Genomic DNA, 18,033 nt, shown 5'->3' with positions numbered 1-18,033 from the left:
ACATGGATCCCCACCAGACTGCGCGGGGTGCGCAGGCTGGGGCTGGATCCATGCTGGTCGCATACCCACTATGTTGGTTTTCCCATGGCGCGGCTCATTTTATTCTTAAAATGAATGCACTATAGAGATAATTTATCTTTTTCATAAATTTGCAACTTACTTGAAATTTCCCCAAAATGTTAAGTACAGATCAAACGTCTTCATGGTTCCTTATATTATGTATATATGCGCTGATTACAAATGCATGTAACCATAAAAAAGAATAATATTATATTGATTGATACAAATCCGCGGAAACAAATTGGCTGGGGGGGAAAAAAAACACGATTATTCTTTTTAAATTTTTTTTAGGGGTCGCCCCAGTATTTTTTTTCAACCCTTTGTGTCATTTTCCCTTTTTTGTTTTTTTACTCAAAAAACCGGGGTCCCCCCCAGCCCCCTTTGGAATTTTTCCCCCGAAATTCGAAAAGTAGGGAAAACCCGCTAGACCCATAGCCTATACCGACGCCGCCCCGATAACAAGAAAAAGCGAAAAGGCAAGGATTGGGTATCTTCAAACTTTTCTTAAAAAAAATTTGTTTAACCCAAAAAAAATTTTTTTTTCAATCTTCATTGAAAAATGCTTACAACTGATTTTAAAAAGATCAATTGATCTACTAAGGGGGAAAATTTAAAAAGCATTTCTTGAAGCAATTCTTTTAAAAAATCAGGGGAAATACATTCTTTCCGGGTTTCTTTGAATCAGGGAAATCTTAAGAAAAGCTATTGGAAAATTTGGTGGTTATTTTCCCTAAAGAGCATAATTTTGACGCAATTTAAGTAATGCCCCTAAAAAAAAAAAGTCTTTTTTTTAAAAAAACCCTTTCAATGAAAAAAAAACACCCAAATTTTTTTTTTTATTTTATTTAGATTTTGAAGTTAAACCCCCTTTACAATTCCGACAATTTTCTGTGTATTTAAATTTTAAAAAAATAAAGTTTACAAATACAAAAAGTTTTTTCAGTTGGCACTGCTTTTAGTGAAAAGGGAAATTTGCTATTCTTGGGTGAAATATTTGGTTTTACATGAAATTTTGGGAAAAAAAAATCTTTTTTTTTCAAATAATCTCAATAGCATTTATTAAATTTGTATATTTCAAAATTTTTTTCCCCCCCTAGAATCATTAAAAAATAATAAAAAAATGTTAATTGTGCAAACCTTTAGTTCTGTTTGGGAGTTCACCGCAAGAAAAAGTAATGTCCCCCTTTCCTTATAGGGCCTAATAGTTTTTGGGGAACGTATCTCGAAAAGTTTTTGACCTAGAGTCATGAACATTTAGGATTCTATTTGGGATCTTACCACTCCACCCTCGAAAGTAAAAAGTAATATTTTGTAGTTCTTTGTATCTTTTTTCTTCTCATTGTTTTGTATTATTCCTTACCTACCCCCGGATCCAATGCCCACCTCCCACTTTCAGTTTTACTTTTTATCTATAATGTCATCCAGTTTTGACTCTTTAACAATGAAGGTTAATTGAGTCTCTTTAGTCTTGTATTGTCATTGTCAACAAGTGACATACAATGGCAGTTTGCGGGGCCACCTGTGTCCTAACCCCTAACATACACATGTATTCTGTGTTTAGAAAATCTATCAAAACATTTCACTGTAAAAATTCAATAACTTACTACAGAAAAAAAAAATCTGATTAATGTTTACATCCTTTATTAAAAGAAAACAGTAGGATTTAAATTTCACTTACCTTACCTTAGTGTTTACCGTTTGGAAAATGAAGATAGTAATAATGTTATAGTAGCCTGTTATTGTCAAATTTTATTTCCGGGTTTGTTCATCGTATAATACTACAGTGTCATCTTTATTCAATAATATATTACAAATAGCCGAAGGATGAACATGAAATTATTCGAAGATAAATAATTCTCAGTTTTATTTCAAGGTAAACCTTACTTTAATACGTACATGAGAAAACCAACACAGTGCATTTGTGACCGTTCGCTAATGGTTTCTCTTATTGCAATAGGCTTTGAAAGCGAACAGCATGGATCCTGACCAGACTGCGCGGATGCGCAGGCTGGTCTGGATCCATGCTGGTCGCATATGCACTATGTTGGTTTTCTCATGGCGAGGCTCATTTCAGTTTCTGTGTTTGATTTTACGTTTTAATAACTGGGCAAAATTTGGTTCTACTTCTTCTTCCTCTTTCAGACTATATCAAGAAAAGAAAGGCATAAATAGAGAGAAAAAAACTGTTTTCCCATTATGTTGGAATAACCGCCGTATTTTTTGATAGCTACATTGCAAATTGTTTATATTCCCCAACTGATAATCGTCAGATGAAGGAATCTGACATTTTAATGTATGATAATATAAGTATTGCCAATAGTCATCCTGCTACAGAGTCAAATCTCGGCATGTTTGCAGAACCTTACGTTGTTACAAGACAGGCTTTAAGTAACCCTGAAAGCAGCCTTATTGAATATAAATGTTTAGGATAACCTGGCCTGAATATTAAAGAAGTGGTTCATTTATATATTTAATTTTCTTAAATTAAACAGACCATTTAACCAAATGGCAACTCGCCCTCAAAAAAAACGCACTCCAACACTCATTATAACGCGACGTAATTGACGTAACAAGGATTATCATCGTGACGTATTGATGTCGTTCAGACGTCATCACCATGGAATTAACAATTTCAATTTCAACGATATTAGCAGCAAACACGACATTTTCATAGAGAACAAATTTAGCAATATTTTAAATATATTGAATACAAAGGTATGGAATCTTATTAAATTTATCTCTATTAATTTAACAATGTAAAGACTAAAGATTAAAAAGTTTTTACATCCTAAGCCCAACCAATAAAGATCAAATTGACTGAACGCATTCTTGTCGGGTAAAGATGCAACAATTTGTCTGAAACAATCTCACCTATGGCCCATAGACTAAAGCTGACAAGGAGATATAACCTTTAAGAAGAAGTTCGTCAGTTAGAACGAAAAGGTCCGAAAGTATTTGCGAAGATTAATGAGCGCAAAGGTGACTACTCCCGAATGATGTGATATCAATAAAACAAATGAAAGAAATGAAATGAGAAAAAAATGGCAATATGATTATTACTTAAAGTAATGACACTGAAACTCCACTAATTTTTTTTAAGATGGACCGAAACTGCGTAAGCCTATGGGAAGGAAAAATAAATAAAAGCCGTAAGATGAAACACGTAGAAACAGAAAGCATCAAGATGCAAAAATTAGAAGAGCAAGACTAAATGACTTTTTATAGCCCATGTTGAAGGATACCCAGACAAAGACCACGATATTTCTTGATATAGAACACGTTCACATACAGGGAAGAAGGATTAATTCTTGATATATAACACGTTCACATACAGGGAAGAAAGGTTGTTTCTTGACAAATATAACACGTTCACATACAGGGAAGTAAGGTTGTTTCTTGACAAATATAACACGTTCACATGCAGGGAAGAAAGATTGTTTCTTGACAAATATAACACGTTCACATACAGGAAACAAAGATTGTTTCTTGACATAGAATACGTTCACATACAGGAAAGAAAGATTGTTTCTTGATATATAAAACGTTCACATACAGGGAAGAAAGATTGTTTCTTGATATATAACACGTTCACATACAGGGAAAAAATATTGTTTCTTGATATATAACACGTTCACATACAGGGAGGAAATATTGTTTCTTGATATATAACACGTTCTCATACAGGGAAGAAAGGTTGTTTCTTGATATATAACACGTTCTCATACAGGAAAGAAAGATTGTTTCTTGATATATAACACGTTCCCATACTGGGAAGAAAGGTTGTTTCTTGACAACTATAACACGTTCTCATACAGGAAAGAATGACTGTTTCTTGATATATAACACGTTCACATACAGGGAAGAAAGATTGTTTCTTCATATATAACACGTTCACATACAGGGAAGAAAGATTGTTTCTTCATATATAACAAGTTCACATACAGGAAAGAAAGATTGTTTCTTGATATATAACACTTTTATATACAGGGGGAAAAGTTTCTTGATATATGAAACGTTCACATACAGGGAAAAAAGATTGTTTCTTGATATATAACACGTTCACATACAGAGAAGAAAGATTGTTTCTTGATATATAACACGTTCTCATGCAGGAAAGAAAAATTGTTTTATGATATATAACACGTTCACATACAGGGAAGAAAGATTGTTTCTTGATATATAATACGTTCACATACAGGGAAGAAATATTGTTTCTTGATATATAACACGTTCTCATACAGGAAAGAAAGATTGTTTCTTGATATATAACACGTTCACATACATGGAGGAAAGATTGTTTCTTGATATATAACAAGTTCACATACAGGAAAGAAAGATTGTTTCTCGATATATAACACTTTTATATACAGGGGGAAAAGTTTCTTGATATATAAAACGTTCACATACAGGGAAAAAAGATTGCACGGAAATGCTAATTCCCTTAAAATACAGAACCAGAACAGAAATGTTATTACATTTTACCCGGCTAATAAACTTTAACAAAATATGGAAAGAAGGGATGATTAAAACAAAGTGGGACAAAAGTATACTCGTGGCTTTCGGGTAACACCTTTTGCGCACAAAGCTTTGTTAAGCAAACTGAATCGGAGTCATGGGCAAACAATAAATATTGTCGTAACAAAACAATTTCTCAGATCGTGAATGAAATGCAGTATCAAGGTAAGGCAAATTGCAAGTGTATTATAGCTTATGCAGGGTAAAACAAAACTGTACTGAACACAAAAACTAGTTCTTTGTAAAACATTTTATTACAGCACAATAAGGCATAAATACGAACTGAATCAAAAGGCGGGCAATTATGCATATCACTCTTGCGTTGTATCCATCAGTCAGCGAACAATATGAACAACGACGAAACATCTCACAGTCAGTTCTGTAAAAGAAAATAGAAAGCAGTTTAATATAAAATTTAGTAGAGCCTTGAATTTTATGTTTCTGAGTCCAAATAAATTATCACCACAGATACATAGAAAATGATAGTGTGCTTTTTCGTAGCCCTGTCTTATTTACGCGTCTTGTGTTGCAAAATTACTTAAAAGGATTGCATCGGACATAGCTTCTGAATTGCAATTTTTCAAAATTCAGAAATGTCTGAAGGGTTTTAAACATGAGCATAAAACTGATGTTATTGTCATTTTAACATATGTTAACAAAGAGCCACACATTTTAACACAACTTTTTATCATATCTGCAATCAATGGCAAAACGGGTGAAACAATGATATAAACGTATAATATCTAAAAGAGGCTTCAAGTGTTTAGTTTAATGAAGATATTTAATCCTATGAAATGAGTCGGCAAAAAAGGCTCATTAGAGTTAATGTTTCTTGTTTATGCCTTCCTCTTGTGTAATACAATGACTTGACTTGAACCTTACTAACCTCGGCTAAGGAGATTAAGAGGTGTTATACAATCAATTAAAAAGATACGAAAGTGTTTTAAGTAAGATACGTACTTATTTGCGTGAATTTCAAATGTTCTTGTTTTAAAATACTGACTTAGAAGTAATTTCTCTTTTTCATTTTTATATAAATCTTCAACATATCATAGCATGCAAAGGTGTGTTTAGTCAGTCAGTTTTTACGTTAAATTACGGTTCAACCGCCCTTTCAGAAGCAAAAGAATGCCACATAGAGGGTGTCTTTAACATTGTTCCTCCTTTATCATTGTTTACGGTACGTTTTCCTTCTTCATACATGAGTTCTTCCGTCAACTAAAATATTCGTCTGTAAAACTTAAGCAAAATCACCAGAATTTTCTTAGGTTAGTCATGTACGTAAATGTGACAAAACAGTGCGATTCTTCAGCTGGTAGAAGAAGTTATTAAAATGTGACAATGAAAAACTGATATTATAAATAAAAGAAAAATAAGGCAGTTAATGAAAGGCTCACATAAAAGAATTAGGAACTGAAAATTGCATAAGATTTTTATTATTTCAAAAGATAGCTTTTAAATATATAAAGAACTTGTCCCTAACCTATTCAGCAGTAAATAAAGGCTTAACACCACTAAATCCAGCTGTTCTTTATTTCATATAAAATCCACTTACTTCATAACGGCTTTTCGACATTTTCTAGCATATCAGATTTTCAGAGACTTATATTCCCATAAAGAACTAGATCGCTACTTTACAAAAACAAAAAGAAAAGCGGGTGTTAACTTTTATATAAGAAAACTACAGTTTGTTAAATACATACCGCTGAATTTACTACATTTCGCTTCTTTCAATTTCTCTTTTCGAGGCATTACATTCTTACGCCGCCATTTTTATCTAGCATGCGATAGGAACATGCCGATTTCAATAGAATGCAAAGTGATACATACTGAAACGCGGTAGGGTAAATATAAGCACGTTGCTGTCGAGAAAATGCACTAGGAAAGGAAAAAAGATTAGTACTATTTATATTTGGACTACTTGTGATAGACCAGCGGAGGCTTACATTCTATTTGGTAGTGATCAGCCTAAATTAACGGCTGCTAGGGATTTCCAGCGAGCACTGATTGGCTGAGTCTTTTCCTGTGTCTACGTCACGCTGCGTATATTTAAAATATACTACTGCAGACGAAAAAAAAACAGATCTACAACATGTAAGACGAAGACAAGGGAAGTAACACAGTCTAAGGGCAAATTCTGTGACTGTCTCTTGTCTGTAAGACAAGGGAAGTAACACAGTCTATGTATGAATATCATTAAATTTCGTGATTTTTTTTTACTTATTGTCAAACTATGGGCCTTACATTAGAAGATATATAATATAATTTGTCGAAATGTTTCGGTTACAAGAAATCTCTTGCATTTATTGTTTGAAAATGTGAAAAATACATGCCGTCGTAGATTTCTATTCATTTCCGTTCTTTAATATTCGTGAGAATGCTGTCGCGTGGGTTTCAGAACGAGGCTTAGAACAAAGAAAAAAGATTAAGATGGAAAGATGGTTTTGGGGTAACTTTCATCAAGGATGCGACGTTTTCAGCCTTTCAACGGCATGCAATGCACCGCAATAGCAGTTATAGCTGTATTAGCCTTTTTTTCAATCCAATCTTCAAAATATTAGCCGACAGTATTCCGGCGAATTGATGCTCTGCATCAAAATTTTACTTGTATTTCTATTACAGTTTTATCAAATGCGCTGAAGGTTGTTTTTAAAGAGTGCGGATAATGTAATGACTGCTGAAATGGTATAGCAAAATATTTACATATCAGCTCCTGATGGCACCAGTCTGTCAAACTGCCAATCTACTACTTCCTGTGTTTACGAACGCTTACATTCCAATAGCTGAATGGTATATACTTACATATTAACCGCTGAAGGTACCAGTCCCTGTGAAGTTCTGGACCCTACTACCTCCGAGGTTGTTGAATAGAATGAGAATGATAAACAGGAAGCCGAACAACATCACTGAAGAAGAAACCGCAGGGTTTTTGAAATGCATTTGTTGTACATTACATACCCAGAAATCTAAGCCAATTTGCTGGCTTATTGGCGAAATTGTCTCCCTTGAAAACAGCTTATTGAGTGTATCGATTAGCCGTTATCGGTCAATTTACGCCTATTGAAATATAGAAGGAGAAAATCTTTAACACGTCAATGACATCAAAAGCATTATCTGACAATATTTATTAAGTTATTGAAGTAATCTGCAATATTTACATTTTCTTTCGATATAATTTTTAATAAAATAAATTATGATCTTTTTGCTTCCCTAAGCGTTTGAAATAAGTAACTATTTTTGATCCCGAGTCCCATTGATTTCTGTAGGAAATGACATATTTGAAGCTTTACATGGTCTTTTTAAATAAAACATTCTCATATTTATGCTTATCTCACAACATTTACTAAGTTATTGAAGTAAACTAGAAAAGTTAATCTTTCTTTCAATGAGTTTATTTGTAAGTTATTCTTATGTCTTCTTGCTTCCCTAAACGTTTGAATATCACTGAATTTACTAATTTTGAAATTTTTGCCTGTCTTAGTATTTGTGGTACTGATGACATCGGATAAACTGGTACCAAGTGTTTAAATTAGATAGACATGTGTGTCGTTACATGTCTAAATAAAAAAATCATTTTAATTCATATAATAAATAAAATAAATTAATAGTGTACATGTAAATAAAACACATGGACAATGAAAGTAATATTCACATTAAACATTCAATTTTGCCGTTTACTCTTTTTTCGAGTTCCCTCTTTTTTTCACATATTTCACTTAAAAGTAATGGGCTAATATGAAAACATATTATCTGGCCGAAATTATTGTAATTATTGCATATTTGTACATGATAAACCCCAATCAAGCATCGTAAAATAACGCGTTTGACAATAAGTTAACCGAATGTTGACATATTTCCGTATATTGTGGTAACTAATTGGATTAGTGTCTGATTGTCTGACATGCCCTGCGGCTAGGGACAATTATTAAGGCTCTTGTCTTAATCTAAATTATGGATATGAAGTTATTAATTTTGATAATATTTATTACCGTCCAAAATCCAAATTCACATTATTGTAAAGTAAAATGCATTTATACCACGGATCCATGGTATTTAAAACTTACAAAAGTAAAAAGACATTTTTTAAGGAGACAAGAAATACACATATTTTGCCCTAAAAAAATAAATTAATACATATTTAAAAAATACTCTGCGTAATGAGAATAACATGCTTCCCGACAATTTTGAAACAAATACCAGATTATCATTCAAAATCACCAATTTGAAGAAATTACAGTGTTATGTATATCAGATAATAGACTTGTACGTCGATCTAATGTCCGTCTTTGGCAAATTGAATAAAAAGTGTTATTTCAAATTAAATGTTTGAAAAAAAAATTTAAAAATTACTTTGTTTAATTCATTAACTTTAAATTTATGATTCACATATATTTTTGCCTTTAAAAAAATAATAAAGTTACATACATAAAGTTACGCGAGTAATGGGAATAACATTCCCGACTCTCAATTTTGAAACAAAACCCGATTACCATTCAAAATCACCAATTTGAAGAAATTACAATGTTATGTTACAGCAAGTAGCCTCGGGCAAGGTATAAACTCCGCTCATTCCATGTCGTTACAATACCCCTAACAAAACCAGTGTAAAGTCAAGATTATCAAGATAAGAGAGATACTCGCTAAAATCGTATAAAGGGAAACAATCAAATTTAAACACCTTGGCTTAATAATCAAGGGACAATACTCTTCAAAACACGGTCTCATTTCTGGACATGATATAACTGTAATGAAATTTAACTATGTATTGAGGTTTTTTAAGTTTTACAAACCGGCAGTAAATATAATTTATGATAACTACCACATATGTAGAGCAATTCCATCTCCTTATAACACTAAATAAAGAAATTGATCCATTTTAAATTCCTTTATCACTATAATCATAAAGTTCCTTGAAATGGCTTAAATAAAATATGTTTAAACCAAAATATTAAGTATCAAAAATAATAAAACAATAATCAAAGTGTGTAACTGTAGATATAATGTTTGTTTGATTTTTATGACAGAAATGAAAATATATTAATTATCTTCAGATATTTCAATAAAAAACATTATAGATATCAAACAAATAAAAAACTCACAAAAAGTTCCGTCTCCGCCGAAACCTCCAGCCTGCTGACCGTATCCGTATGCTGGAACGTACTGGTAGCCTCCGTACCCATATCCCATACCGAGGGTCACGCCGACGACGCCGAGCAAAGCCAGAAGTGCAAGGGCTGTAACTTTCATGTTGCTGAAAAAATAAAAATAAAATGTCTATTACACGTTTGAATGATATGTTAATATGTATGCAGTAAATGATAAAGGGGAGCAAAATACGATTTTATCCGGTGCGCTTTTTCGGCTCGAGCGGATTATGCCAGACCTGAATCACACGAGGTGAACAATCGCCACGTGTTATCCGTTAAAATCTTTTCTTTATTAAGGCACTTTTTTATCTGACCCCCTCCCCTCACAAGAAAAAAAAAGACTATAAAGTCCTCTGAAACAAAGATCTGGCTATGAGAACTAGTATACAGGAACGTAGCCCAGGTTCAAGCCTGATACGTACATGATTATTTAACACTCAATTCTAAATCTGTAGCACAGATGGTGAATTCTTATTTTTAGTGGCATGAAAATATCGTTTAAAACGGTATGTAGTACTACGAAGAGAGAATAAATTAGGTATCATATATTAAAGATATATACCAAAATATGGATACACTGGAGTTTCTTAAACAATTGCAATTATTTAAAAAATTGACTGACTGAAGAACGAACGTACCTTGTGACTAAGAAATAGTAAAAATCGGATATCTACAGTCGAGTAAATAGTTTAATTACGGTGCACTTCCGTGTAATTTTGCAGAGGTTACGCAAACTTTTGTATAACATATGGTCAAACATGTCTGTTAACTTCACCTCAGGTGATTAAACGTTGTTCTTTTTTTTTTAATTTGACCGCTTTCAACTGAAATATGACTGATTTTTATATGTTAATAGTGATTATAATTATCTTTATATTCATTATTATTATTATTATTCTTAACGTTATCATCATCATCCTTATTATTATTATTATCATTATTTTTATTATTATTACCATCATTATTAACATTATTATTATCATATGCTTTTAGTGGATTATCGAAATACTATATTGAAATATATCTGGTATTTTCACAGTTGAAAATATCAAATATATCTTTCACTGGTAAGAAAGTTCAAGAAACTATCAAATGGGTAAATTTAGTCAAAACATGAAATAAAAAAGAAAATGTGTTTGTTTTACATGTAAGATAAAAAAATGATTTCACTCATGAACACCATATCTTACATTTTCACTCATGGCTATGCCGCGCATGAAAATATTGCATCTGATTTTCGTTCGTGAAAGATATCTCAATGTTACACTGAAATAAACAAATATCATAGATACATAATGATTATAATAATAATAATATCAATAAAAATACAAAATATGCAATAAAATGATTTCATTTTTTAATATCGACTTGCCATGAATTCTCTATATTTTTCCATTTGAAACTAAAAATTGTTTCAGGTTAATTTTTAACAGGAGAGACCGTTTTTGCACAAGCTTAAATATTTAGCATTTGCACAGTGTGTCCTGTTCGAGAATTGTTCCCGCTGGGTTAGCTAAATAGGTAGAGGAAGGACCGGACTACGAATGTAAAGTTCGTCAATTCTATCCCATAGCAAGGCGAATGTTTCCCGTGACGATTTTTCCTCAAACAAATTTCTGAACTCATTAGTCCTCTGCTGATTCTCTTATTCATTCGCGGAATTCGTCAGTTTATGTATACTTACAGATACAGAGTAAAAATTGACTCACAGACAGTCAAAGTAATTCAAATAAATTCAACCAAACGGACAGTGTAAGCACAATCGTGAAAGAGTTTCGCCCAGCACTTTTTTTTATTTTCATCTTTTATGTTTGCTTTAATATTTTGATAAATGATTGATGATTAAGCTGTGTTTATCATTATAATGTGCCTGTTTATTCGTTTGTTTTGTATTCGTTATTATCTTGCCTCCTACAAGATTCTTGCTTTTCTATTGGTCAATAGACGTCACGTGGAGACAGGATATATTCCATATCCTGCTAGTACATTTCAGATATGAATTTTGATTAAAAACAAAATGGCTGCCGCATCGCTAGCGCAACTGAATCAAGTCAGATTATAAGCTCCAGCTATAGATATCGTTTCCGAGGTAAAAAATTTAGTGTTTTATTCCTATCTAAATTAGGTTCGTGAAGTTAGTGGCAATAGAAGAACAGTAACTGTATGAGACGGCCGCGATTGCCAGGTTGAAATGTTGTTTTAGTTAAATCATCGTAAAGCAAAGGAATTATCACATTTGTTGGACAGTAGTTTGCTGTAGGATCATTTAATCTACCTGCAAGATAAAGGAATTAACAGGAAACGGGACGAAAGCCGAAGTTTTAAGACATTTCTGACATCGTGTAATCTGATGATTTTTCGAAAGGATGGAACATAAAAGTTTTTCAAAACCAGTTCATAACCTTATAAATGAGCTTCTGTGTTTTGTGATTCAGTCAAAATACAGTTCATTTTACATTTTATGGCTGGTGTTAATCAACTCATTCAACTATAATCAAAGCATGATGACCAGAGAAGATTGCAGGATTCCAGTCTGCACTGTAACTGTGAGTAGCTTTATTAATATAAAAATTATGTCAATTACAGCGAGGATGTAAAAGGTAGTCGGCAAGATAAAATCGTTACACTGCTTGTTGGTGACAGGATACGGGATATACGCTGTCTCGAAAATCCATATCTCCTCGACAGCGTATATCCCGTATCCTGTCAACAACAAGCAGCGTAACTAATAATATTATCTGTCCACTTGGTGTAATTTTGTACCTTTGCTTACATATCCGATGAGTTCAAGGTCACATACACAAATAACACTGCCGTGGGATTACATAATTATTCATATTTTTGTCTATATTTTTCACTAGTGTAACATTTTCTATAAAAATAATGATAAATTATCGCGTCATCTGCTATTTTGTCCCTTCAGCAAGAAAAAAAAATACATTCTAAATATCTGCTGCTCTGCTTCATGGTTATATCTGAACATTTCAGTGTCCTCTTTTTGTGCAACTAATATCAATTCCTTGTTTCAATAACACTATTTGTTATTGTTAAAGGAATAACTCTCCTGTGATATTTATTTTCACTTTCGTACATGCATAAACATAACAACCATCGTCGGTTAAAACCAAAACTTTCTTAGACAAGATGCTACTGCCTATGAAGTTTCTAAAAATAACTATATAATATTACAACATGAAGTGTCTTATCCTAGATATAAAACTTTCAATCGAGACACTGTACCAAATCGACTGTCATATTCTTTGTTAGTTTGGTAAGGCAATGTCTCAAAATGAGCTCGAGCCTCCTAAATAGGTTTACCTTACCTTGGAACTCTTATATGATTCCAACTGTGAGTCACATATTTATATATAGAATTAAAAAGCAGAAGAAGTTTAAAATAATTCAAAAATCAAAAGATAGTTAAAAAAAAGTACATCTCTCTTTATAAAGAAACTAGAATGCCGCTTATGAACACAGTAAAAGAAGAATTTTTGCTCCAAACAGAAACATTTGGTCAAATTAATGACATGATTTTTATGTATCTACAGATACAAGACCATCTCGTCGCTGAGTAGAAACCATGCTAATCTCAATTTGCAATTTTCTTACTCGAGACAAAGCAGGGCTTCTTAATAGAATAAATATAACCCGTAAAATCCAATTTCCTCTGGTTTCGAAAAACATATTTGTGAACTTGCAATGGTATTGCAATGTCATTAAAAAGCTCGGGGTAGTATAAGGTGCTTCATAGCGACCTCATTTTAAGATTTTTTTTTGTTGGGTTTAACGTCGCAACGACGTAGCAATAGGTCATATGGTGCCTTTCCAGCTTTGATGGTGAAGGAAGACTCAAGGTACCCCTGCGTGCATTATTTCATAACGGGCGAGCACTTGGGTAGAACCACCGACCTTCCGTAATCTAGCTGGATGGCTTCTTCACATGACGAATTCAACACCCCGAGTGAGGCTCGAGCTCACATCGGTGAGGGGCAAGTGAATTGAAATCAGCGACCCTAGCCACCCCATTACTTTAAGATAGTACGCCTGTAATTACAATGGCATTTTCTGTTCAATGAATGTTATTTTGGCATTCTTCAGTTTTTACGAAAAGCATTTTTTCTCTATGGCTGAAAGGTGCCGAAATAGAATATGACGCACTGAAATTGCTGATTGCCATTACAGGTCCACAATCTTAAAATGTGGTATTCAGTTCACTTTATTTTTCTAAACACTTGTATTCGTGACCCCTTTGATAAAACGGACAGCGTTTAGTAAAACATGAATCTGAGATGTATGGTGTGGCTAATGTATGTGGTAATTACGGTACAGTCAAAAGAAGAACTAAACTCTGAGAGCAAAATCTGCCGACGTCGTAACGTCTGTGTGATCTGCTTCGGCCCTCTCACCTAATTGTTCATCAAAAACATTACAGGTTTCATACACAGCTAAAACGATACATAAATACCAAATTGCAAATCAATTTGGCAGTGTCGGATCTTGGTTATAGCAAAAACCTTCCTATTTCTGTGGCAAGCCTCGTACATTCCGGCATTGCAGATACCTGTCAGTCTTTTCAGGTCGCATTTTTTTTTATTCCAGGAGACATCCTTACATTAACTAAATTATCAAGTATATACTAGCAATAGAATATAAATAAAGACGGAACGATGGAATATTTTATCTAAAACAGCTAAGGTACCGAATCAATATTGATTATGAAAAACCTGTCTTACCACAGAATTCTAATTTCTAACAGTAAAATTTTTTAGTATTAATTGATACAGTTAATGGTTAAATTGCAAATTTTGGTAAAATTCTGAAGCTCACACTTTTCATTCGTTTATAGAAACCGACAAATTAGTTTTTGCGTTACATCAGATATCAGCTGTAATGTCAACACGCCTTTTTCCGAAATTTTACAATATCTTAAAGCGTTATTTTGACAGACTGAAGATCGTTACGCGCAACGTTACAACCATTCGCTCAATAGAGAGCCAACGGCAATATTGCATTTGACGAATATTGCCGAACATTTTAACCAGCATGAAATTGGCTATGGCGGCTAATTACGGAAATTCACGGAATGTCCCGAATTAAATCCCAGTCCATCGGGTTATGCGGAAGATGTCTGGACAAACCAGGAAAGGATGTAACATGTGTACTATATAAGTTAACCCGTCCTTCTGTTTGTCACTATTCCCTAAGTAGTCGTCAGTCAACAAGGTAAGCCTACATCTTCACTGAATATTTCTACTGTGAAAGTTTAAAAACATCTTCATATATTTTATTATCAATTTAGTTTTTTTTTTTGTTCAGAAAATGTTTTCAAATATAAATTGCTTGGCATAAGTAGTGATATTTCATTTGCAAAGAACTATTTTAAAAAGATAAAGTTACATGAAAAAAAAAAACAATGTGTATTTCAAAGTTATAATCGTATGTAATATTTTATTGTAAAAATATAATTTTGTTTTAGCAACATGAAAGTCACAGCTCTTGCCCTTTTCGCCCTCCTCGGAGCCATCGGTGCAGCTCTCGGTGACGGGTACGGGTACGGGTACGGCGGTTCTTCTGGCGGATACACCTACATGCCGGCATACGGATACGGACAAGGACAAAGTGCGGGTGGATTTGGAGATGGCTCTTTCTGTAAGTTAGACCGAATTCTATTTAAAACATTACTTTTCTCAATGAATTGCTGCCTTTATTCAAAATATGATACATAAAAGAGCAGAATTTGGCACATAACTTTTACACTTATAATGCCAGAATTACTATTACTCATTTTATTTGTCCGAGAATTTTATACATTGATGTACGAAATATAAGATCTCAAAATTTTTGTCAACAAAAATATATCTGCTTCATTTATCGAACGGAGAGTATGATGCATACCACTGAATGACTAAAAGTTAAAAATCAGGCATTTTAAAATAATCTAAGCATTGTAGGAAGTAAAATTATGAAAACCGGTTACATTTATTAGCACAAACGTACTAGTAGATGAAATTTTCGGCTGGAGATATCTTTATGTATTTGTGTTACAGTTGTGTCTGCTGCATAATTATGTTAAATATTAATATCGCAAAATTACCGCATATATTTGCTTCGGTCTTAGTTTCTCTCTTCTCGGTTACCTTAAGCATAGAGATAAGAATTGATTTTAAAACTGTTAGAAGATTGCTGAAGTAGACTTTGATGGTGAAAAGGAATCAGAACTGCATACATATTTCTAACTGTAGGTATTAATTATCATAATCACGTAATAATTATTGCAATGTTTTATTCACCCGTTAATTTTACAGGTTGTTTAATGGAAGAGGGGTAACTTAGTTATATTTTATTTCAGTGTACCTGATTGGGTTCTTGTTCCTCATCCTGATCCTGTTCAACGGCAACCTCTTCAACACCACATCCACCTCAAGCACCACACCAATCACCATAATCCAGGGTTAATTATGGTAAGTTTACAATCTCATTTCTTTTTTATAACATACAAGTTAGACTTAAGGTTATTCTATACATTCGATATAACCGGAAGTGACGGTGTCATTTATCCGGAAAACGTATAATAAAGCCAGGTAGACGTTATACGGGTAACAGTAATGTTGCAGGGATACTATTACTTCCCGTTTATTAAGTTTTAACTAGTCAACGCTGCTTTCTCTTTTTGAGTTAATTTTGACAATCAAAAAGTGTTGATGTTAAATAATTCATTATAGGGACCTAAAGGCTAAGCAGTAATGTAAGGACTCCAATAATTTTTCGGCATAATTGTAAGAAATCAAGCATACCAAACTATACATTAAATTTATTTGACCCTATGATTGAAAACAGGTAAAGTTATAACTATGAGAAGTTTCATTAAAATCTACATCACGTAACATTTATGTCATCAAAAATGCCATTTCCAATAGAAGCCGATTGTGACAATTTACCAGAGGACCAATACTTTAAAATAGATTAAACAAACAATCAATCACACAGCAATATCATTTTTATTGGCTGAATTTCTTTCGGAAACATTGATGCTGTGAAAAACTACGGCTTGATATAACTATACAACTAAGAAAAGTATTTGTTTCAAACGTACAGAACTACCTTAAAAAGGAAACCTGCATTAACTCTTACTGGTGACTAAAAAGCAAGACATTTTAGCCAGAGAGGCTACGATTCATATTCAAAATTTAGACAGTGGCTGCTTACCTTATGTTATGAAGCAAAACGCATTTTTTTTCAAAAGAAAGTACGATTTTGAGCACAATTTCTGTTGACTGATGTTTGAAATTCAACTATCCTCAATTTCGCCGTGTCTTCTACAGTAATTTTATTGCTGTCAATTAGCCCATAATGATATAGTATTATTATTATTTCAGATTTAGTTGCCAGTCGAATACAGCCGACAGAGCCAGTAGTACCTTCAATATTCCAACCATGGTTGTTGTATTCGTGTTGTATGTTGACTGTCCCGAGTGTACCCGTCTTCTGTGATAACACGAGTATTTATCAACGTTACCACTGTTCTGTTGACCTGTCTCATACTATAAAAATAATAAAAGTTGGTTGTTGTTTATGAAGTTGTGTGTTTGTCATGTTTTCAGTTTCACAGAACATTAATGATAGTGAAAGTGTGCATTGCTTTTAGGGAGGCAAACGAGGTTTTTTATGAAATATGCTCAATTTATCTTTTTTACTTTCAACTTTGAGCGGGGATGTTTCATGTTTGTGAGACACATACGAGCCCCTCGTAAGTAAATAACGTCCTTTAATCTCGCCGCTCAACCCAAATACTTCCATAATTTTAACTTATTTGCTAAATTTAAAAAGAACTAGTTTCAATCGTACAAATTTTGAAATAGAAACTGGTAGTTTTGATATTTATTTCATTTCGTGCATACAGACAATATTTTGTGGTAAAAACTCTAATCTACGAAAGTCCGTAGGTGGTTTTCTGTTGTGCGCATTTTCCAAATTACGCATTCGGCTATTTTGCGATAATTTCTGCCAATGAAATAACTGACAAATAAAATACTCAGTCCCAGCTTCTGTGTTGCCTAGAAATATTACACTGCTCCGAGTGGGCCAGTAAATATTGTCGACATAAGGAAAATACTGTACACCGAGAGCCAATCGTGGCTCTAATGTTGTCAATATTACAGTCCCATGAAATGTATATACAGTTCTTATACATTAAACAGAACATATCTTTTATTGGTATACACAGGTTACAAAACATAAAATTTGCAACAGAATGTCAATAAATATTATATAAATACGCAGCCCTCATCGTGATATATATCAGGTACATAAT

The 18,033-nt window shown here is 33.1% G+C and overlaps 1 protein-coding gene across 1 annotated transcript; it reads left to right on the top strand.

Moving 5' to 3' along the window:
- Positions 1-14,672: 14,672 nt before the first annotated feature.
- On the top strand, positions 14,673-17,288 carry LOC128558801 (uncharacterized). Its single transcript, XM_053549013.1, has 4 exons — positions 14,673-14,945; positions 15,199-15,371; positions 16,072-16,183; positions 17,099-17,288. Exons 1-3 carry the CDS (start codon positions 14,806-14,808, stop codon positions 16,176-16,178), a joined length of 420 nt encoding a protein of 139 aa, XP_053404988.1. The 5' UTR covers positions 14,673-14,805; the 3' UTR covers positions 16,179-16,183; positions 17,099-17,288.
- The last annotated feature ends 745 nt before the right edge of the window (positions 17,289-18,033 follow it).

This window comes from Mercenaria mercenaria, chromosome 7, assembly GCF_021730395.1.
Source record: "Mercenaria mercenaria strain notata chromosome 7, MADL_Memer_1, whole genome shotgun sequence".
Taxonomy (NCBI): domain Eukaryota; kingdom Metazoa; phylum Mollusca; class Bivalvia; order Venerida; family Veneridae; genus Mercenaria; species Mercenaria mercenaria.
The sequence above is the reverse complement of the archived record's forward strand: the minus strand, read 5'-3'. Positions and strand labels throughout refer to the sequence as shown.